General features: G+C 35.1%; 1 protein-coding gene across 1 annotated transcript in view; it reads right to left on the bottom strand.

Moving 5' to 3' along the window:
* LOC136844332 (uncharacterized) overlaps positions 1-16,669 on the bottom strand; it is a 73,423-nt gene that overhangs the window by 40,867 nt on the left and 15,887 nt on the right. Inside the window, exons 16-36 of the mRNA XM_067113317.1 lie at positions 15,861-16,034; positions 15,292-15,470; positions 13,918-14,061; positions 13,418-13,564; positions 12,701-12,794; positions 12,366-12,511; positions 11,867-12,052; positions 11,378-11,562; positions 11,114-11,203; positions 9,668-9,801; positions 8,692-8,890; positions 8,143-8,368; positions 6,067-6,277; positions 5,595-5,722; positions 5,166-5,321; positions 4,745-4,867; positions 4,516-4,605; positions 4,044-4,238; positions 1,394-1,558; positions 910-1,148; positions 533-665 (exon numbers count right to left, since the gene is read on the bottom strand). Of these exons, the coding sequence (XP_066969418.1) occupies positions 533-665; positions 910-1,148; positions 1,394-1,558; positions 4,044-4,238; positions 4,516-4,605; positions 4,745-4,867; positions 5,166-5,321; positions 5,595-5,722; positions 6,067-6,277; positions 8,143-8,368; positions 8,692-8,890; positions 9,668-9,801; positions 11,114-11,203; positions 11,378-11,562; positions 11,867-12,052; positions 12,366-12,511; positions 12,701-12,794; positions 13,418-13,564; positions 13,918-14,061; positions 15,292-15,470; positions 15,861-16,034 (3,344 nt within the window). The remainder of the gene's footprint in view (positions 1-532; positions 666-909; positions 1,149-1,393; positions 1,559-4,043; positions 4,239-4,515; positions 4,606-4,744; positions 4,868-5,165; positions 5,322-5,594; positions 5,723-6,066; positions 6,278-8,142; positions 8,369-8,691; positions 8,891-9,667; positions 9,802-11,113; positions 11,204-11,377; positions 11,563-11,866; positions 12,053-12,365; positions 12,512-12,700; positions 12,795-13,417; positions 13,565-13,917; positions 14,062-15,291; positions 15,471-15,860; positions 16,035-16,669) is intronic.

Genomic DNA, 16,669 nt, shown 5'->3' with positions numbered 1-16,669 from the left:
ACCTCCTTGTAGATGTTTATGATTCAAAGGTATAAGAAACAAAATGCATAACTATAGTGGAAAACCTTTTCCATGAGCAATAAAGCTTATGGAATTCCCCAACCAACATTTTCTTTTTTATCAAATAATGTGTTCTCTACTAAATGACGTGAATATCTTCAGATTATGCATAATAGGCCTTTATTTCATCAATTAATGGAAACATGTTATATACATCAAGAACTTCTATCCACCATTCTACGGCCAATAACTATGCAAAAGTCAATAAGCAATTTGTAGAAAATTTACAAGAGAAACTTTTAGCACCTGCAAGACATGGCAAAAGTATGGCTAAAGAAAGAAAATAAAACTTTAGAGTAGAAGAATAAAAAATCTAGTGGGGCCTACAATCAATATACCATTGTAAGACTGATCTGTCATGCCATGCTGCAGCCGCTTTATCAATCATTTGCTTAAATACTCATAAGAATAAACAATGTTGCATCTGACACACAGGGCACTCCTTGCTAAGAAGACTAGTTTTTCAACTCACCTCACGGATGAAATTCTGTTCATATTTGACTGTGGCATCAAGTACAATATTTCCTCTCTCCCATCCAACCTTGGTTTTCAAACGAGACTTCAATATATCAACAACTATAAGTTGCCACATGAACTCTCCATTTCTGAAAAAAGTTTTAAAAAATATTTGTAACATTTAGGTAAATTATTAAGCATCTAAATGAAAAACTTAATAAAAAAAGTAGTTTTATTCAAGACTATAAACTAATGATTTCACAATCAAAACTATGAATATGAGCAATAATCACAAGAATTTTGAAATGGACAGTTGTAAGAAAGTACATGTCACTATGTGAATTTTACATAAAAAATATTTGATAAAGTCTGAAAGGTTTCCAAAGGTTTTACCTGAAAGGCTCAAAAGGAGATGAGAATGTCCCCGAGAGGTCTCTGGTAGTGCCTTGGGCAAATATCTCATAGACACCGTCTTTGGTATGAATACGACCATTAACTTTACCAACATCCTCACTTGTTGGTACGAGATACTCCCAAGTGAGGTCATACGTGTCATAGCCTTCTATAGAGGAAGTCACAGAAATTTGCAAATCTCCTTCTTCAATCCTTGGTAAACTCCCTTTAATAACAAGCTAAAATAAGAAAAAGAATCATTAAAAATTGAAGGCACTCTTAACCTAAGAAATCAAATGATGCTAAGAAATTCCAACAGTAACTTATCTTCACATCCTGTCTTGTACAATCTACTCATGCTAATTACGTGAATAAGACAGACTATGTTTCTCTCAGAGAATGAAATATTTCACAGGGGAAACTTCCACACACTACAAATCCTTACATCCCCTGTTTACAACAGGAGTTATGCACAGTTCTCTACCTTTGATGTATCAGCACCCTCCGACTGTATAGTAATATTCACTTTAGGCACCGGTTCCCACGAAATCAAACCAGCAAACTTCACACTGGCATCACTGAGTCGATTATCCAAGGACTGAAGCGGCAGCTCTGCCACAGCATGTCCCTCAAAGCCACCAGCGCTTCGCTGAAGGATGACAAAGTGTTAAAGCTTTTGCGGCATTTCAATACCGTATAATAAACAGGACGTATACAAACTGCAAACAAAATCGAATAAAACAGTATTTTTTCTTGCTCACTACATCAGATTCTTATGAGAATGAAGTTAAGTTTTACAAACAACAGTACTGTACAGTATTATGAAAAATCAGAGAGCTGTCTTGCCATTTGAAAAGTAAAAAATAAATTCTATGAATATTTTTTCCTCAGTGTCTTCCTTTAAAAGGGTTGATTCCCGCTGTGATATTTTTCTTCACTCACCTGTTAATCATTTAAACCACATGGTAACCTGAAACAATATATCAAGATTTGCCTAACTCTTTTTTCCTTCTAAATGTAGAGAATTATTTCAACCTGAAGACTTTATCTAAGTTGAGATGAAGGGAATCATAGGAAGAGAGAAAGAAAAAGAGCAAAGGATTCACAATACAGGAAGCAATATTTTCATCTGTTGAAAAATGAAACAACGGAAGCAGGAAGATAATTACGTAGTAAGTCAGGAGGTACAGAAAAGAAATAATTCTTGAAATATGTAATAGGATGGTCATTGATTCAACAGAGTTAATATAAGTGGTAGCATGAGACAAATTACAAGGCACATGCCAAAAGAGGAGAAGGAGGAGGACTCTCCCCAAGATTTATGAATCCATATACACAGTATAGTAGTATGTACCTACAGAAAATAGACAGCCCAATTTGAGAATAAATTATTGAAGCAGCACCCAAATATTTATACAATAGTTTCAACAGGGACTGATTAGCTTCAATAGCTCAGCAGAAAAGAAAGTTTTAGAACATCTTTAGATCCAGGTGTACCAATTTGACAAATAGGGTCTCTCTACAACAAATAAAATAGGAAGTTTTTGAAGTAATATGACAGCTCCAAATGTCAGTTGATGTAAGAAAGTTAATTACACTTGAACCAGAAAAATATTACTAAAGAACTGGATGGGAGAGAAGTCAGGAAAGTAAGTAGGAACCCTTTGGGAGTCACTGAAATTAAGTTGTGGGATTGCTGCACAGATATACTCTCAAGATTACTGCTGCTAAATATGAGAGAGAAGCTCGAAACTAAGTAAAGCTAACAGGGGATCGCTTCATTTAGTTTGTATACGTATATCTCTCATTTCTACCAAAAATTTAATCTCTTCTGTTTCACTGTTAAAATTATTTCATATCATTTATGCACATTACCAGGTTTTATTCCAAAAATGATCTTATTTCAGTGTAGTAAATTCTTGTCTTCACAACATTACCTGAAGCTTTAGTTTGGCCTCATCCATCTCTTCAGAATATTGCTCTTATGCTTGAAATGTCTATTCTTTTATATCCCTCTGCAACAGCAATTTTTACTTTTCATCATTGGTCTTTATTTTTTCTCTAGGCCTTTCTTTCTCCACCACAAAGCAGTCTGGGATCTCTACAGGTCTTTTTTTGTCACTCTTAATCGGGCAGCCAGCAAGAATGCTTTGTTGATGAAAGTTCCAGGGCACCCAGTTATATTGTGAGAAAGTACGAAATCAGTCTACTTTTCATTCCAAAGTGTTTTGATTATATCCTCAACCAGGTCCCCTCGCAAACAGCTCAGTTATCCATTTAAAACTAAAAGATGCCTTTTCTGTAAGATTTTGATCTTCAGAGGGCTTCAAGAATCTACATGCTTCTACTATAACAGCTAACCAGTGCAAAGTACCTCAATTTAAAGTTTTACATTTGCAACAAAATCCTAACAAATCTTTAAGGTTCATAATGAAAAATGAAGAAAAATTGTCAATGAAAAGAAAAGTGCAAGCAAGCTTAATCATTATAAACCAGACTTGGGAGTAAAATGGGCATTGAGACCAGTGAGATCTGGATGTTCCCTATAGGGGATGCATTGCTCACCTTAAAACTAGAATGTTCCCCGTTATAAATGGTAATTCAAATCTCAGTTTATGGCCTGATGACAGTGAAATTAATAGGAGGTAACTTGAAATTTCTGTATATTCACTTGACACTACAGTACATATAAGAAAACAATCTAAGAAAAAAGTACAAGAGCTGCACATTAACAAACAGCTGAAATTGCAATCTTGGAGTCTGTACTATAATTTGGAAATTATCCTAGAAATCAGTTCTGTGAAAAGACTGCATGAAGACCTTGCTGTTTTAAAAATATCCAAAGAAAAAGATGTTTAGAATAGCATGAATAATTGCTGACAAAGGAAACTCAGCACATCTCTTATTGGCTTCTGGTCAGCTGTACAATACAGTAGTAAAATGAGAAGTCAGTAAGTTGCACACACCACAATCGATAATAAACAGTAGAAAAAGGGGGATTGTTAAACTTCAGGTCTGAGCTACTAACTTCTAACTTCAGGGACTTCATGCAGGGAGGGGTGAGAGCACATGCTTTAGTAAATTACACTCATTAAAAATCAATGTAAAACATTTAAAGTGAAAAACACTCTTACCTCAAGGTCCACATTGAGTCGCAAGTTCCTCGTTGGTCCATATTTCATGGTAAGATCATACCGTACACTGGATTCTGTAGTATTGTCACACAGATCAAGAACAACTGTATGGAGTTCAGGCAAGGGAGAATACAACTCAATAGCAATTCGCAGACGTGGAAGTTGACCTTGCTCATAACGTGCCCCGAGGCCATACTGTAGTTGCATCAAAAGTATAAATCAATCAGTATTATCATTTTGTGCATTTTGGCAATTCACAGTAATTTTCACAACAAAGAAGCAACTGCATCACAAATGTTTTGTTATATTGATATTTATACATAATACGCTGCTTGCAGTTTAAAAAGTGCTTGCATATCACAATAAAATATGGCAAATAAGGAACTCTAAAATAAAAAGTAAATCTCAATCATGAAAAAAACTGACAATTTCATGGAAGAAGCTGGTTGCAAAACTAACAAATGCTGCCTACCTTATTGTCACCAATTTGACCAAAAATCCTGGGATGGACACGTACTTCTGGTTGTAATGTAAACAAATTTCTCAGTTCTCCTGTTATCACCTAAGGTATCATAAAAATAAAATTAGAAGCCGTGAGAACTAAGAATAATAAGGATAGGCTAAACCCTCAAAAACACGTTTGTTGTCACATGTTCACAATGCTGTACTGTAATTATATTAGCTTTTCAAAACCCACTTACCTGATACCCAGGGAAAGGTGTGCGTATTGTACAGCTGACCAAGAAGTCAGTAAGAGATGTGACTTGGCCAAATAAAACAAAACCAGCATCGATTTTGTCATTCCACTGCACTCTGGCCTCTGTCTGCAAAATGAAAAAAATAACATTTACCCATTCTGTGTTCCTTCTACAATAAATAGAAACTACAGTATTATTTTCATCATATAAAAATCATACCTTCTAACAATACACCTCTCCAATGATGATAATAACCAATGAGGAAGCATATTTTTCATTCCAAACTTCTGTAAAATGTTAGAAAACCACAGTATTTTCTAACTAAAAGGATAAACATCTATAGGGCACCAAGAAAGAACAGCTAAACCAAAGTTAAGGAGTTTGAAGACAGCGTGGTCATGAACTTTAGGCTGTGAACTCTCACCTTGATATGCTCATCTTTTGAATGGCCGAGGATGATACCAGCCTTGCTTAGCTCTTCCAAGGTGGTCTCTATCAGAATTCCAGCCTTGAAGTGTTGAGGTAATGTAGCCACTTGACCCTCGATGTGTATTTCCTCGTCAGCCCAAAGCACTGCTATCTTTAATTAGAACAACACTGTATTACAAATTCAACAAACCTCTTGTTCTGAATTCTGTCCCAGATTTGCTAATTTTAGAACTACAGATATCTAACAGATAAAACAGAAAACCACTAAAATTTATAGAAACTGTTTTGCTAACCCAAAATATTTTCCTACCCTATGTCTACCTTTTTTTGTAAATTGTTAGATTGAGCAAATAATGAAATCAAAGCTTTACTAAACTCACTCATAAGCAACCTTGCAATTTATAAATATCAGAAGTTTACATACACTTAGCTTTTCCTCCAAAGCTGCAGGGTCATGGTAAACATGTATATGGGCCATCACTATGTCCTTCTCTTGCAATGATGATACAGACAAGTTTCCTCTCAGGAAATCATATCCGTGGTACATGTCACCTGCAAAGGAGGAAAGGATTCTGATCATTCTATAGTATTATGAAAGATAGTTGTCAGTAGATTAGAAGCCTGTAATTAAGAAATGGTTGAAGAACATTGGCTTTGTGTATTACCTCTGCTGATAAACTACAATGAAATAGGAGTTTGTCTGCAAACATCAGTTCAACACATGAAAATATATTGCATCTATGTTGTAAAATAGCACAAGTGTAACTAAATACACAACTAAGGAAATGATACACCACAAACGTCTTATCAGGAGGTGCTTAAAAAATAGGGTTCTCTTGCATGTGATGTGCTTACTATATCTTCTTGACATTTTGTACCCTAACAAACTTTCATACCTGCTAGTATTACTTCATATTCATGTCCTTCCCATTTTGCTTTGGCACGCATATCTGTGGCTAAGGGCAGGAGAGAAAAGTCAACAGCAGCAGACATCAAGCTGTAGCCTTCAATTGTAGTGCGGACTTGGCCGAAAAGTGAATATCTCAGAATGTCATTCATGCTATCATCTTTGCCCTCGAAGGTAATCTCAAGGCGATCTTTGTCCCACTGTTGTCAAAAAAAAGAGAAAGTGATAAACATCAGTGAGAATAAGACAAAAGTTTGTGGTAGAGGAACAAATACAGAATATAAAAAAAAGGTTTTATATGATGATAAAAATTAAATATCACTGAAATGTGAGTGTGAGTATGTGTGCTGTAGATACGGTAAGAGTACAGTAACCTATGCCTAGCACATTTCCCAGACTGAAAACCATTTTGTCCCAACCAAGTCATTTAAGGAAAATTTTCTTCTTAGCATACATTTTTGAATTCTGTTATTATGTAATGCCGATTGTTTTTTTCTTATATAATTTGTATTTCTATACACGGAAATACAGCACATGCCTACATTTTAAAAGTTTGCAGTATAGCCTACCAAATATTAAAACAAACTGCTACGCCGAATACTATGTGCATTTAGATTTTTAACTCATATTTAGTTTGATGTGCATTTTTGCCTTGATTTAACAGAAAAAATGGGAAGAGTTTTCTCACCAGCTAACACTGTCTATTGTGAGTGTCACGAAAACCTCAGCTTTTAGTGTCTGTAAACCTTGCTGTTAGTTACTTCCCAATAAAGTTTCACATACAGCCATTTTTATCACTTCCAGGTATTAAGTAGAATCTCATTTTTCATCCCTCTCAACTCAGCACCATTATTAAAAGGCACAGCATATATTTGATGGAGATATCCGGGTTACAAAATAAGTTCTCAGTTGGATCACCAAGTATTCACATGACATACCAATGGTATTTGGACAGGTTACATTCAACCAATCATCATTATGCACTCGATCACTTCTAAGTGCATTTTTGCCAGATTACAAACGTAAATAGTATAGTATTTAAGTGGACTGAGCCAGCAGATATTCCTCACTCACAGTGACAGACAATTATAAATAAATAATTTAATGTATTACTGAAATTAGAGCCCTAACAACAAATTACAATTTGTCCAATCTTTACTGCTATTTTTCTAGATCAAATCACACACGCTACTGTTGTTTTAGTAATGTCCATTCCTGTTTTGATTTGCTAAGTCTCGCGTGTGTAACAGGCATTAGTTTTCTCTTTGTAATGAATTTCACTGCCTATGATGAAAATAGCAGGGGGAGGGGGACTTAGCCTGAAATTATTTAGTCATCTGTATGGAGATCACACTGTCATTTTCAGGTTTTCACTTCATTAAGAATGCGTGAACATTTCTATTTCTTGCATTACTATTCTACTGAAAAGTTCAATGATTATTTGACAAGAACTCTACCTTCTACTGATTGGTTGTTTAGTAATGCGAGTGTGGTTTAGTCTTTGCTAGATCTTTAAGTTCAATTAATGGTTAACGGTATTTTCACTGGTCTTCTGGTAATTTCATTTTGAGCATTGTGATCTTGGGCATTTGTGGGAGTTCCTCCCTCTAGCTCTTTGACAAGAGTAATTTGACATCTTCAATGTTTTCCCTAGTGTGTCCATTTCATTACGGAAAAACTTTACTTCTTCTATCAGTGTTTGTGGCATCCATTGTTATCACTGTATTTCTTAGCTGCCATAATAGGAAATTGTTGGGCTCCTCTTTATGAGAACTCAACCTTTAATAGCGTTACCATGGAACTGTTTGGATGGGACCGTTAGGATGAGATTTTGGTGGTTGGTAGCTAAAAGGCACATGCAATCATATGTCGCCAGATGCTTTATTGTTCAACATAAAACTTTTTAGGGCTGTAATGGGAATTTTTTAAAGAATTTTTCTAGACCTATTTGTCTGAGGTCCCTAGTAACTGTTTGGGTACTTGTGCTGAAAAATAATGACGAATCATTTAAATATTTCCCGTAAATGGACACTAAACAAATTATTGCTTCAACAATTTTACTTACCATTATGTAAAAGTTCATATCAAGAACGCCACTAGTTTTCTCTATAACAGCTCCAGTGCTAGCACTTATAAGACCCTCAAAAGAAGAGCTCACATCCAGCTTTGTCTCTATCCTGAAGGTGGAGCTGTCAATCCTCTTGCGGGCCAAGAGCTGCATGTCAATAAATTCATTATCATGCCAGCCAGCTTTCAAGGTGCCTTCAATGTGGTCAGGATCACGGAAATATCTGACGAAGGAAATGAGCTCTTTCAACAATTACAATCTAAAACTTGCTCCTCTCAATGCCTCTAAAAAAATAAGGTATTCCAAATAAAAGACTAAATATGTAATAAATTCTTCTGCCAAAACAGAGAGGAGTTCTTTAGTCAGCCATGTCATTGTATTTGAACTCTAAAGTGTACCCAAGCTCCATACAGGTGGAAGGCTTGAAAGATTAAAAGTTTATCATTTCAGTACCGATTAATATAACTCTTATAATGTAAATAGGTGCGCAAAACAACTTTGTCTCATAAAAATTTCTTCAACAAGTTGCCACAGGGATACACTTACTTGATTTCAAGGCAATTCTTCTTCCAATGTACAAAGGGCGTACTGATGTCAAAGTTACCATAAAGCTCAGCTGTATGTCCCCTTCTGAGACGCATTGTAAAGTTTGTTGTGATGGCTTGAATATTTCGACTGCCTTCCATCCAACTTATACCACCCTCATTCCTGTGTTCCCAAATTAAGTCTTCACCTATAAACTGCACTGTTCAAATGTTGGAAAAAGGATTAAATACAAATAATGCAATCCAAATTTTCATTAACTCCTCTGAAATATGAAGACTATGATCGACTAACCTCATAATTTATCATAAATTTCTCACAATGAATAAAATATAGTGCTATAAATTTTCCTGGAATTTTCTTCAAAACAACTTAACCCATACACACTGGAGCTGATAGATTTTTTAATATTCAGCATGCAACAACCCTTAATTGCCAATTAGCAGAGTTTTAATCCAGAGTCCTGGATCTGAGTGGTAACAAGAGATTCAGTCAGGTCTTTCTTTTCTATTAGTTACATTGACTTATATAATAGCATTTTTTGTCTAGAGAAAGTATTTAATGGAATTACTAGAGAATAAGTCTATTCCAGCCCTTAAAATATTAGAAAAAAAATTTTCTTCATTTTCATCTCATTAATGTTTACTGCATATATGTCTTAACTAAAACATATATGCATTAAACATTACTGTTTATTGTATTGATATTGAAGAAATAAGAAATTAAAAGTCCTCCCACAAATACTGATAATGGGAGGAAGATTACAACTTAAAACAAAAGTTTCACAGGTCATAAAAAATATCTTTGGGAGTGAGATGAAAATTACCTGGTCTAGTGGTATATTATATCTAATTGTATCTAGGGTTAAAATTTTTAAATAATACAAAAATATAGTTAAGGCTGGACTTGAATCTGATATCCCCTTAACCAAATGAATATTTGTTACAATATAATCACACACACACACACACACACTCACAGAATTTGTGGGTCTTCCAGTTTGAACGATACTGCTGTCCCAAGAAGAATAGTTGACCATCCATAGTGAATGTGAACTCCTGATCACTTGGGGTTTCATATAAGACATCAAATACCAGTTTCTGATTGGGATCCCTAGTGATGAAAAAATATTTTTTTTAACAACAAAATTGTTTGTGCAAACACCAAGCAAAATGCTTAAAAATTACTTCTTGAACCACTCTTTTTCATAGGTTCTAAATTATCACCATTAAATGATATACTATCGACAGCCTTGGTAATTAGCTGACACCCGAATTCTCCTAATTAATAAAAATTCTATATGGTGAATTTCTCAATTCTTTACCTTTCCTGCAAACAGGAGTTTTTACAATTTATTCATACCAGTTTCAATCCAGATATACTTTTAATAATGATGACCACTATTATGGCAATTTATTCTTTGAGCTCTTTGGCTAATATATGGTTTCTGTAGTTTAATATAAATCTGTTGTCATTTTGGTTATTGACTCAAACAGGCTTGCATGGGTCTACTGACTACCTGTTGAACTGATTTGGTCCACAAAGCATTGTTCCAGTCAGACTTTGCTAGGGCTGTATAAAAAACTTAATTATACATCCTACTTCTTTTGATACCATGAAGTACAGGGTGATAGACTGCCCTTACAAAGTTCAAGTCATAGCATGAGACCTAGGTGAAACCTTGTGACCAATGAAGATAGATGCTACCACACAACCTGTTTTAAAGACACTGTGTCCTACATCAGAGGCATAGTGCAGTGAAAGATGGCTGGCATCTCTGGTAATCTGCTTCTAGATCTGAGGCAACAGACTAATACTATTAATATCTGAGTTAGACAGGGACAGAGTCTCAACTTCTTCTGGTGTACAGGAACAGTAATCTTACTGAATGAATATGGGTGTCTTCATCATACTCTTCAATGGAGTACCTCAGAACAAGGGGCCAACTTTCTACAATAAAACAAAAGAAAATCTCACCAACAGCTATTCTTTGATATGGGTTCCTTCAGCCAACAGCTTGTGCAACTCTGTATCATACTTAGATAAAAACATCTTACAAATAAATATTATCTTCAGTGTAAGGATCTTTACTTAGGGTTCTGATATGAATTTACAATCTTCCTTAGAAGGTTTTGAGCTTCATGACAGCACAGAAAGACAAAGTCTTTTCCTCTAATTTATCATCACCTATATTCTTCCAAATACTTTCATACACCTTGTAACCTTTACCTGTACTTAATATCAACAGCCTGTTACTTATAGGCCATGTTATCAGCTTCTTAAAAAGTCTATTTTATTCAAGTCAAATTACATAGTGGATAAATATTTAAAAGAAATCAAAACATGAAAAATGTAGCACCAATATCATCTGTAATAGAATAATAGCAGCATTTTGCATATGTCCGAATATAGGAATCTGACTAACCTGTTGGCATCCCACTTTAAAAGGGCTTGAAAACCATACTGATGAGACTGAAGGATATCAGCAATTAGACTAACGTGAATATCTCTCTGCCTGAAAGTGCAATGCATTATTAGACAATGAGATATGACTGTTTTTTATTTACAATGTTATTTTTGGATTGTGATAGTCCTGTAGAAAATTAATTAAAAAAAATAGCAATATGTAAACAAAGCTGACTGAATTCTGCAACAAACAGAACACATCTCATCCACTGATGAAACTCACCTATCAAGGTGCAAGTCATTAGTTATTGTGATGACATTTCCTATACTAATTTCAGTGTTTGATGTATAAAGTTGGCCAGGGAGGTAAACTTCGAGGTTAAAATTATGCGTTTGAGCCAACAAGTGGTCTCTTCCATGAATATAACCAATACTGACGCCATACTTCTGGCCACTGTTTGTGAGAACCTGAAAAGGAAAACCTCAATTCATAATCATTATGTATATGGAAAACATGTACATACAATGCTGCAAAGCATAGCTATACAGGGATAAATGCTTTTGTACTTTTACATTATATATATATATAGATGAAATAAATGATCACAAATTTAGAACAAAAAGAAAAATCTATGGATATCAAGGGGTCACTGTCTAAGTGGCATTTCTGTACAACTCAAGACATAGATATTATCAAAGAGACTTCAAAGTTGAATTATGTGATACGTTATATTCAAATAATTGTATTGATAACTAATCAGTACCTACTTACATGGGTAACGAGACTCATCTCTCTCTCATTAGAGTGGAAAGTTGAATTAATTCTTATTAACCCATATGAAGGAAAAGTGACATCTAACAAGAGATTGTGCAGGTTTTCTAGACGTGTCGAAAGGTCCCCATAAGCACCGCTCAATTCTATTTTTGTATCCCTTCCAGACTTTGCCTCACCTTCAAACTAGAAATAAGAAGATTGCCATGATAAATATGTTGATATTTTATGGGTATTCTCATCATAGCTATTTGTTTCTGTAACCTGTTTGTGTTCCCATTTGGAGATTATGTTTCTCACCATAGCAACTAAAACTAATACTATAAAATATATCACAAGGGCTTAAAGTACAGTAAACACATATGATTCACATAACTCTACACACTTTCCAATATTCATATAATCAACTGGTTCTATCCTAATGTTATTGGCATGGATTGCATAATATATTCTTAATCAATTATCCTAAGAAATGAATGTCCAAGGGCAATTAACTTACAGTATAAATTTTGCTTCTCTTCTCTTTAACCTGACCATTAACTTCTAAATCTGCTGTTTCTGGAATTTTGATGAACCATGAACCCTCAACTTCAAGATATCCGGTTAACTCCTTTTTCAGGTGTAAACGGGAAACAAGTTCTTTTGCTGTAAAAACATAATGGAAATACTCAATGTGCAGTTGGTACATTTGAGAGTCAATTAAAACTTGCAGACAGTGTTTCGTGAAATTCTGTCTTATGTTTTATGATTTTGGAACATTAATCATGTATAGCAAATTTTGTTCTGGCTATTTATAATTATTATCAAGTGAAATACTGTAGAAAATCTACTCACCTGTTGCATATTGGACAATGAATCCTGTGTTAAGTATATGGTCATCATGGAACCAGTCTAAACCCACTTTCAAGTCCAAATTACTTTTGGGGTGCTGAAAATAAAATGAAGAATACAGTAAACAATTTTATATATATACAGTAAACATATCTCTTAATACTGCAAAAGTCTAGATGTCCAGTTTGGGTAGAAAACTGAGTGTCAATTATTGATTGTTGGAATGTGAAAACTGGAAGGCAAGGGATTGACTAAATTCCTCCACTTGTGATATGTCCCTTGCCTCACCAACCAAAATCTCTCAAATCTCCGACTTCTGTGATCTGAAGCCAGAAATGCGCCAGTCAGTGGGAACAGAAAAAAGGTACACATGATGAAGACAGGTTCAATGACATAGTTAAAATTGCTTAAGAAACCTTACTATCACTAAGATATCCCCTGATATTGCAAACATTAAGGCATTTTCAAGACAAGACATAGCCAATACATCAAATTCACACAAACATACATTTTTTATAATACTGTGTAACTGTATACCCAATGAACTAACAAATATCACATAAAGACCATATAGAATAATGATGAACTGAAGGTGATGAGGATTGTAACCAAGATAGACTCAGTTATGAGCAAACAAACTAAAATGAACAAATGAGGCTAACTTCTCACTGTTAATCAGTTCATGGCTATCTCAAAGCAGGTCAACCAATGGTCACTCACCTTGACATTAAAGGTAGAGTTGAATGTCGTCCTTGAATCGATATTGTAGAGAGTAAATAGCTGGAAGATGTCCACTTGATGTTCTGGATTCTCAAAGTTCTCACCCAGGTTTACCTGGATATCATTTTCAAAAGAACCAAAATGACTCTGCAAAAAGATAATAAAGCATGACTTGCAATTGCAGTACATTTAAGGGGCTATTAGAACAACAACAAAAATAAAGTGAATGCTACAAAATGATTTTGTTAACTGAGTGAGAAAATGATACTTTCCCTAGCCAAATCTGTAATATGATATACAAGATAACACAACTTCCACAGAAAACACTGGGTATTTTGAACCATAGATTCATTTTCAATCATTTCAAGAATTAATGTACTGTACAGTCAATCCAATTCCTTTAAGTATAAGAAGTTGACACACACTGAAAATGTACTGATAGTCTATAGCAGTAACTGAAGGACCATATATCTTCAATAAAAATGAACTCTATGTCTTACCTTGTAAAACCAAGCACCCATGAAATTGATGTTTGGGAACTGAGAGAAAAAGAATCTCCAGCGACGCTCGAACTTGCTGTCACTGGCTGTTGATGAGTTGGCCACACGGTATTCTATCTTGATGTTTTCACGGGGCATCGATAACTGGAATAACAAATTTCATACAGCTTATTTTCGACTTTCTGAGTCTTAAGGATAAATTTAAGACTCAAAAGCTAATGGCAGCAATGATAAACTCCACCAAAGAGTGTAAAGTCCCCACTCAACGCGTTCTCTGTAATGAACATCCCCTATTCTGCGGTGCCTTCACATTTGACCTAGGTTGGACGAACACAAATTATTATCATTTTTGTGAATTGTATATTTAGACTGCCTCAAGCCCACATTCCTGGAGGAGGACATCGGGGGCGGTTCCCAAAGCTTCCCGCAGGAGATAGCAACCCTCTGGACAGCACCCATGCGCAGGAAAACGTTGTGGGAGTCCCCGAAAAACCCTGAAACCAGACAATGAGGCACCCAAACACACCACTACAGAGGCGCTGGGAAGGCGCCACCCCCTCCAGTTGACATCGTGAAAGGGGGTCCCTCCATCGCCCAGCAGATACCCTGCTTTGATCAGACGTACCCATGTCTTGGGGGGGTTAGTATTGCAAAGTCCCTGTTCAACGTGTTCCTCTGTAACAACATCCCAGCTTTCCTCTGGTGCCTTCACATTCGGACCTAAGGTCGGACAAACACAAATTAATGTATTCACACAGAAATTGTACATCTTATTGTCTGTTCAAGTGATAGCCATTATGTATGTGTGACAGAATATTTATATAACAGACCAGACATTGTAAAATCATTATGTTTTTCTGTATGCACCTGTCCTGTTTTGTAGAGAAATAGTTTGACCTCAGGTCACCTGTAATCTTTGTGCCGTGGTCTCAAGCGTACTCATGACGTCACACACACTTTATAACAGGTTCTTCATCAATAAAACCAGCAGTACTTGTCTTCCTGCTCATTATTTTGCACTCTCTCACAAGAGTATCAAAATTTTAAAATCAATGCATTCACAATCTACTTTTGGAATTTTAGAAAGTCTGACTAAATTCTGTGCCTTATGAATAAATGAAGCCTTTATAGTTCCTTCATAAAATATTTAATGTTCAATTTCTCTTGCACTCAATATATTATTATCTTAATAAATACTGTACAAACTCAATAATACATTGCACATTTTACTCGCTATTTATTCTAGCATGTAAAACAAAGAGAAAGTGACAATTAAATGAAAATATATTGATAAATGGAGCACCTTTGGGAGAGTGTGATCTGAAAAAATACGAAAGTAAGAAGAACTCCAGGGGTTTCTAAATGACAACATACCGATGGGCTATACACAATGTCCAAGTTGGCATCCCTCTCAGACCCATTGTCACTAAGCGATCCTTGAATGGTGCCTGTAGCTCGCTGCCAAGTATTCCTTGGTCCTGGTACCAGATAATTCACCTGCACATCAACCTCATAAAGCTGTGCCCCCGATTTCTGCCGCAAATCTATGACTCCTGTTGTAATGAAGGTGAGCAATACCAACTTGAAACAGAAATACTACAGTATACTGACCATATCACCAATTCACTCTACTTGTAATGAAGAAGATGAAAATGAATTGCATACATCTCAGTTTACTCTATATTATGTGCAGAATACTAAATGTTGATACTTTAAATACATTTCAGCCATATTTTCTACAAACCTAAACATCTCAGTACTGTGCTAAGACAGTAACCTTTAATCAAGAATTTACTGTACTTTTACAATGTAAACCTTCCATTAAAAAATATTTCATCATCATTCATTTTAAAATGTAGTAAACTTGAACAGCTTATATTAATAAAAATTAGTCACAAGGAAATTATGTTAGTTTCATGAATTTATCAAATCCTTCACAATACCTGTAAACTTAACAAGTTCCTGTCCTCTCCAAGTGATTGTGAATATAGGGCTGAACACATCGCGACCTTGTTTGCTATGACGTGAGAACCCAGCATTAACTGTTGCAGCCTCTTGGTCATTTATTGATATACTTATGTCTAAACGTTTCTCCATTTCTGTCCATACGTACCGCCCTGAAGTGAAAACCAAAGAAAACATAAAACAAAATGAAAATTGATAATCAAAATAATACTTAATCAACACAGGAGTTTATATCTAGCCACTAACTATTTAAACTTGTTTTGTATTATATAACCTTTAAAAAGATCACAGCTGCTTATATAATCTAATTCTAGTTTGTGATTGTCATCTGTGTATATTCTGATTCTACTTTCCTTACTATGAGAAGATTACCAAAGTTTTCCAATGCAATGAAGAAGGAAAGTGGAGAAATTCTTGTTTATTAGGTAGAGAGATTAGGAAAAGACAATGTATTAATAAATGACAGTATTACTAGATCTACTCTTCAGAGGCAAATATTTCATAAGATTTTGTTCATAATGAAAATAACTTTGAACTCCTCACCATTCCCCATAAAGTGTTCTACCATGTTTTTCATTTTATATATGTACATCGGGAAAAATGCTATAAATAATGCAACATAACACACAGCACAAAATAACACTGAAGAGTCCCTGTTATATACAGCTAAAGGGTCTTATGTTAATACTATACTGTGCTAAGCAGCTTCATAAAACCATCACTGCATTCTTCACTAGGCTTGAAAAATCGGACACGTCACTTCATGCATAGCTAATGAGTACAGTTA

Source organism: Macrobrachium rosenbergii, chromosome 12 (genome assembly GCF_040412425.1).
Source record: "Macrobrachium rosenbergii isolate ZJJX-2024 chromosome 12, ASM4041242v1, whole genome shotgun sequence".
Lineage (NCBI taxonomy): Eukaryota > Metazoa > Arthropoda > Malacostraca > Decapoda > Palaemonidae > Macrobrachium > Macrobrachium rosenbergii.
This window is presented reverse-complemented; position numbering and strand designations above follow the sequence as displayed.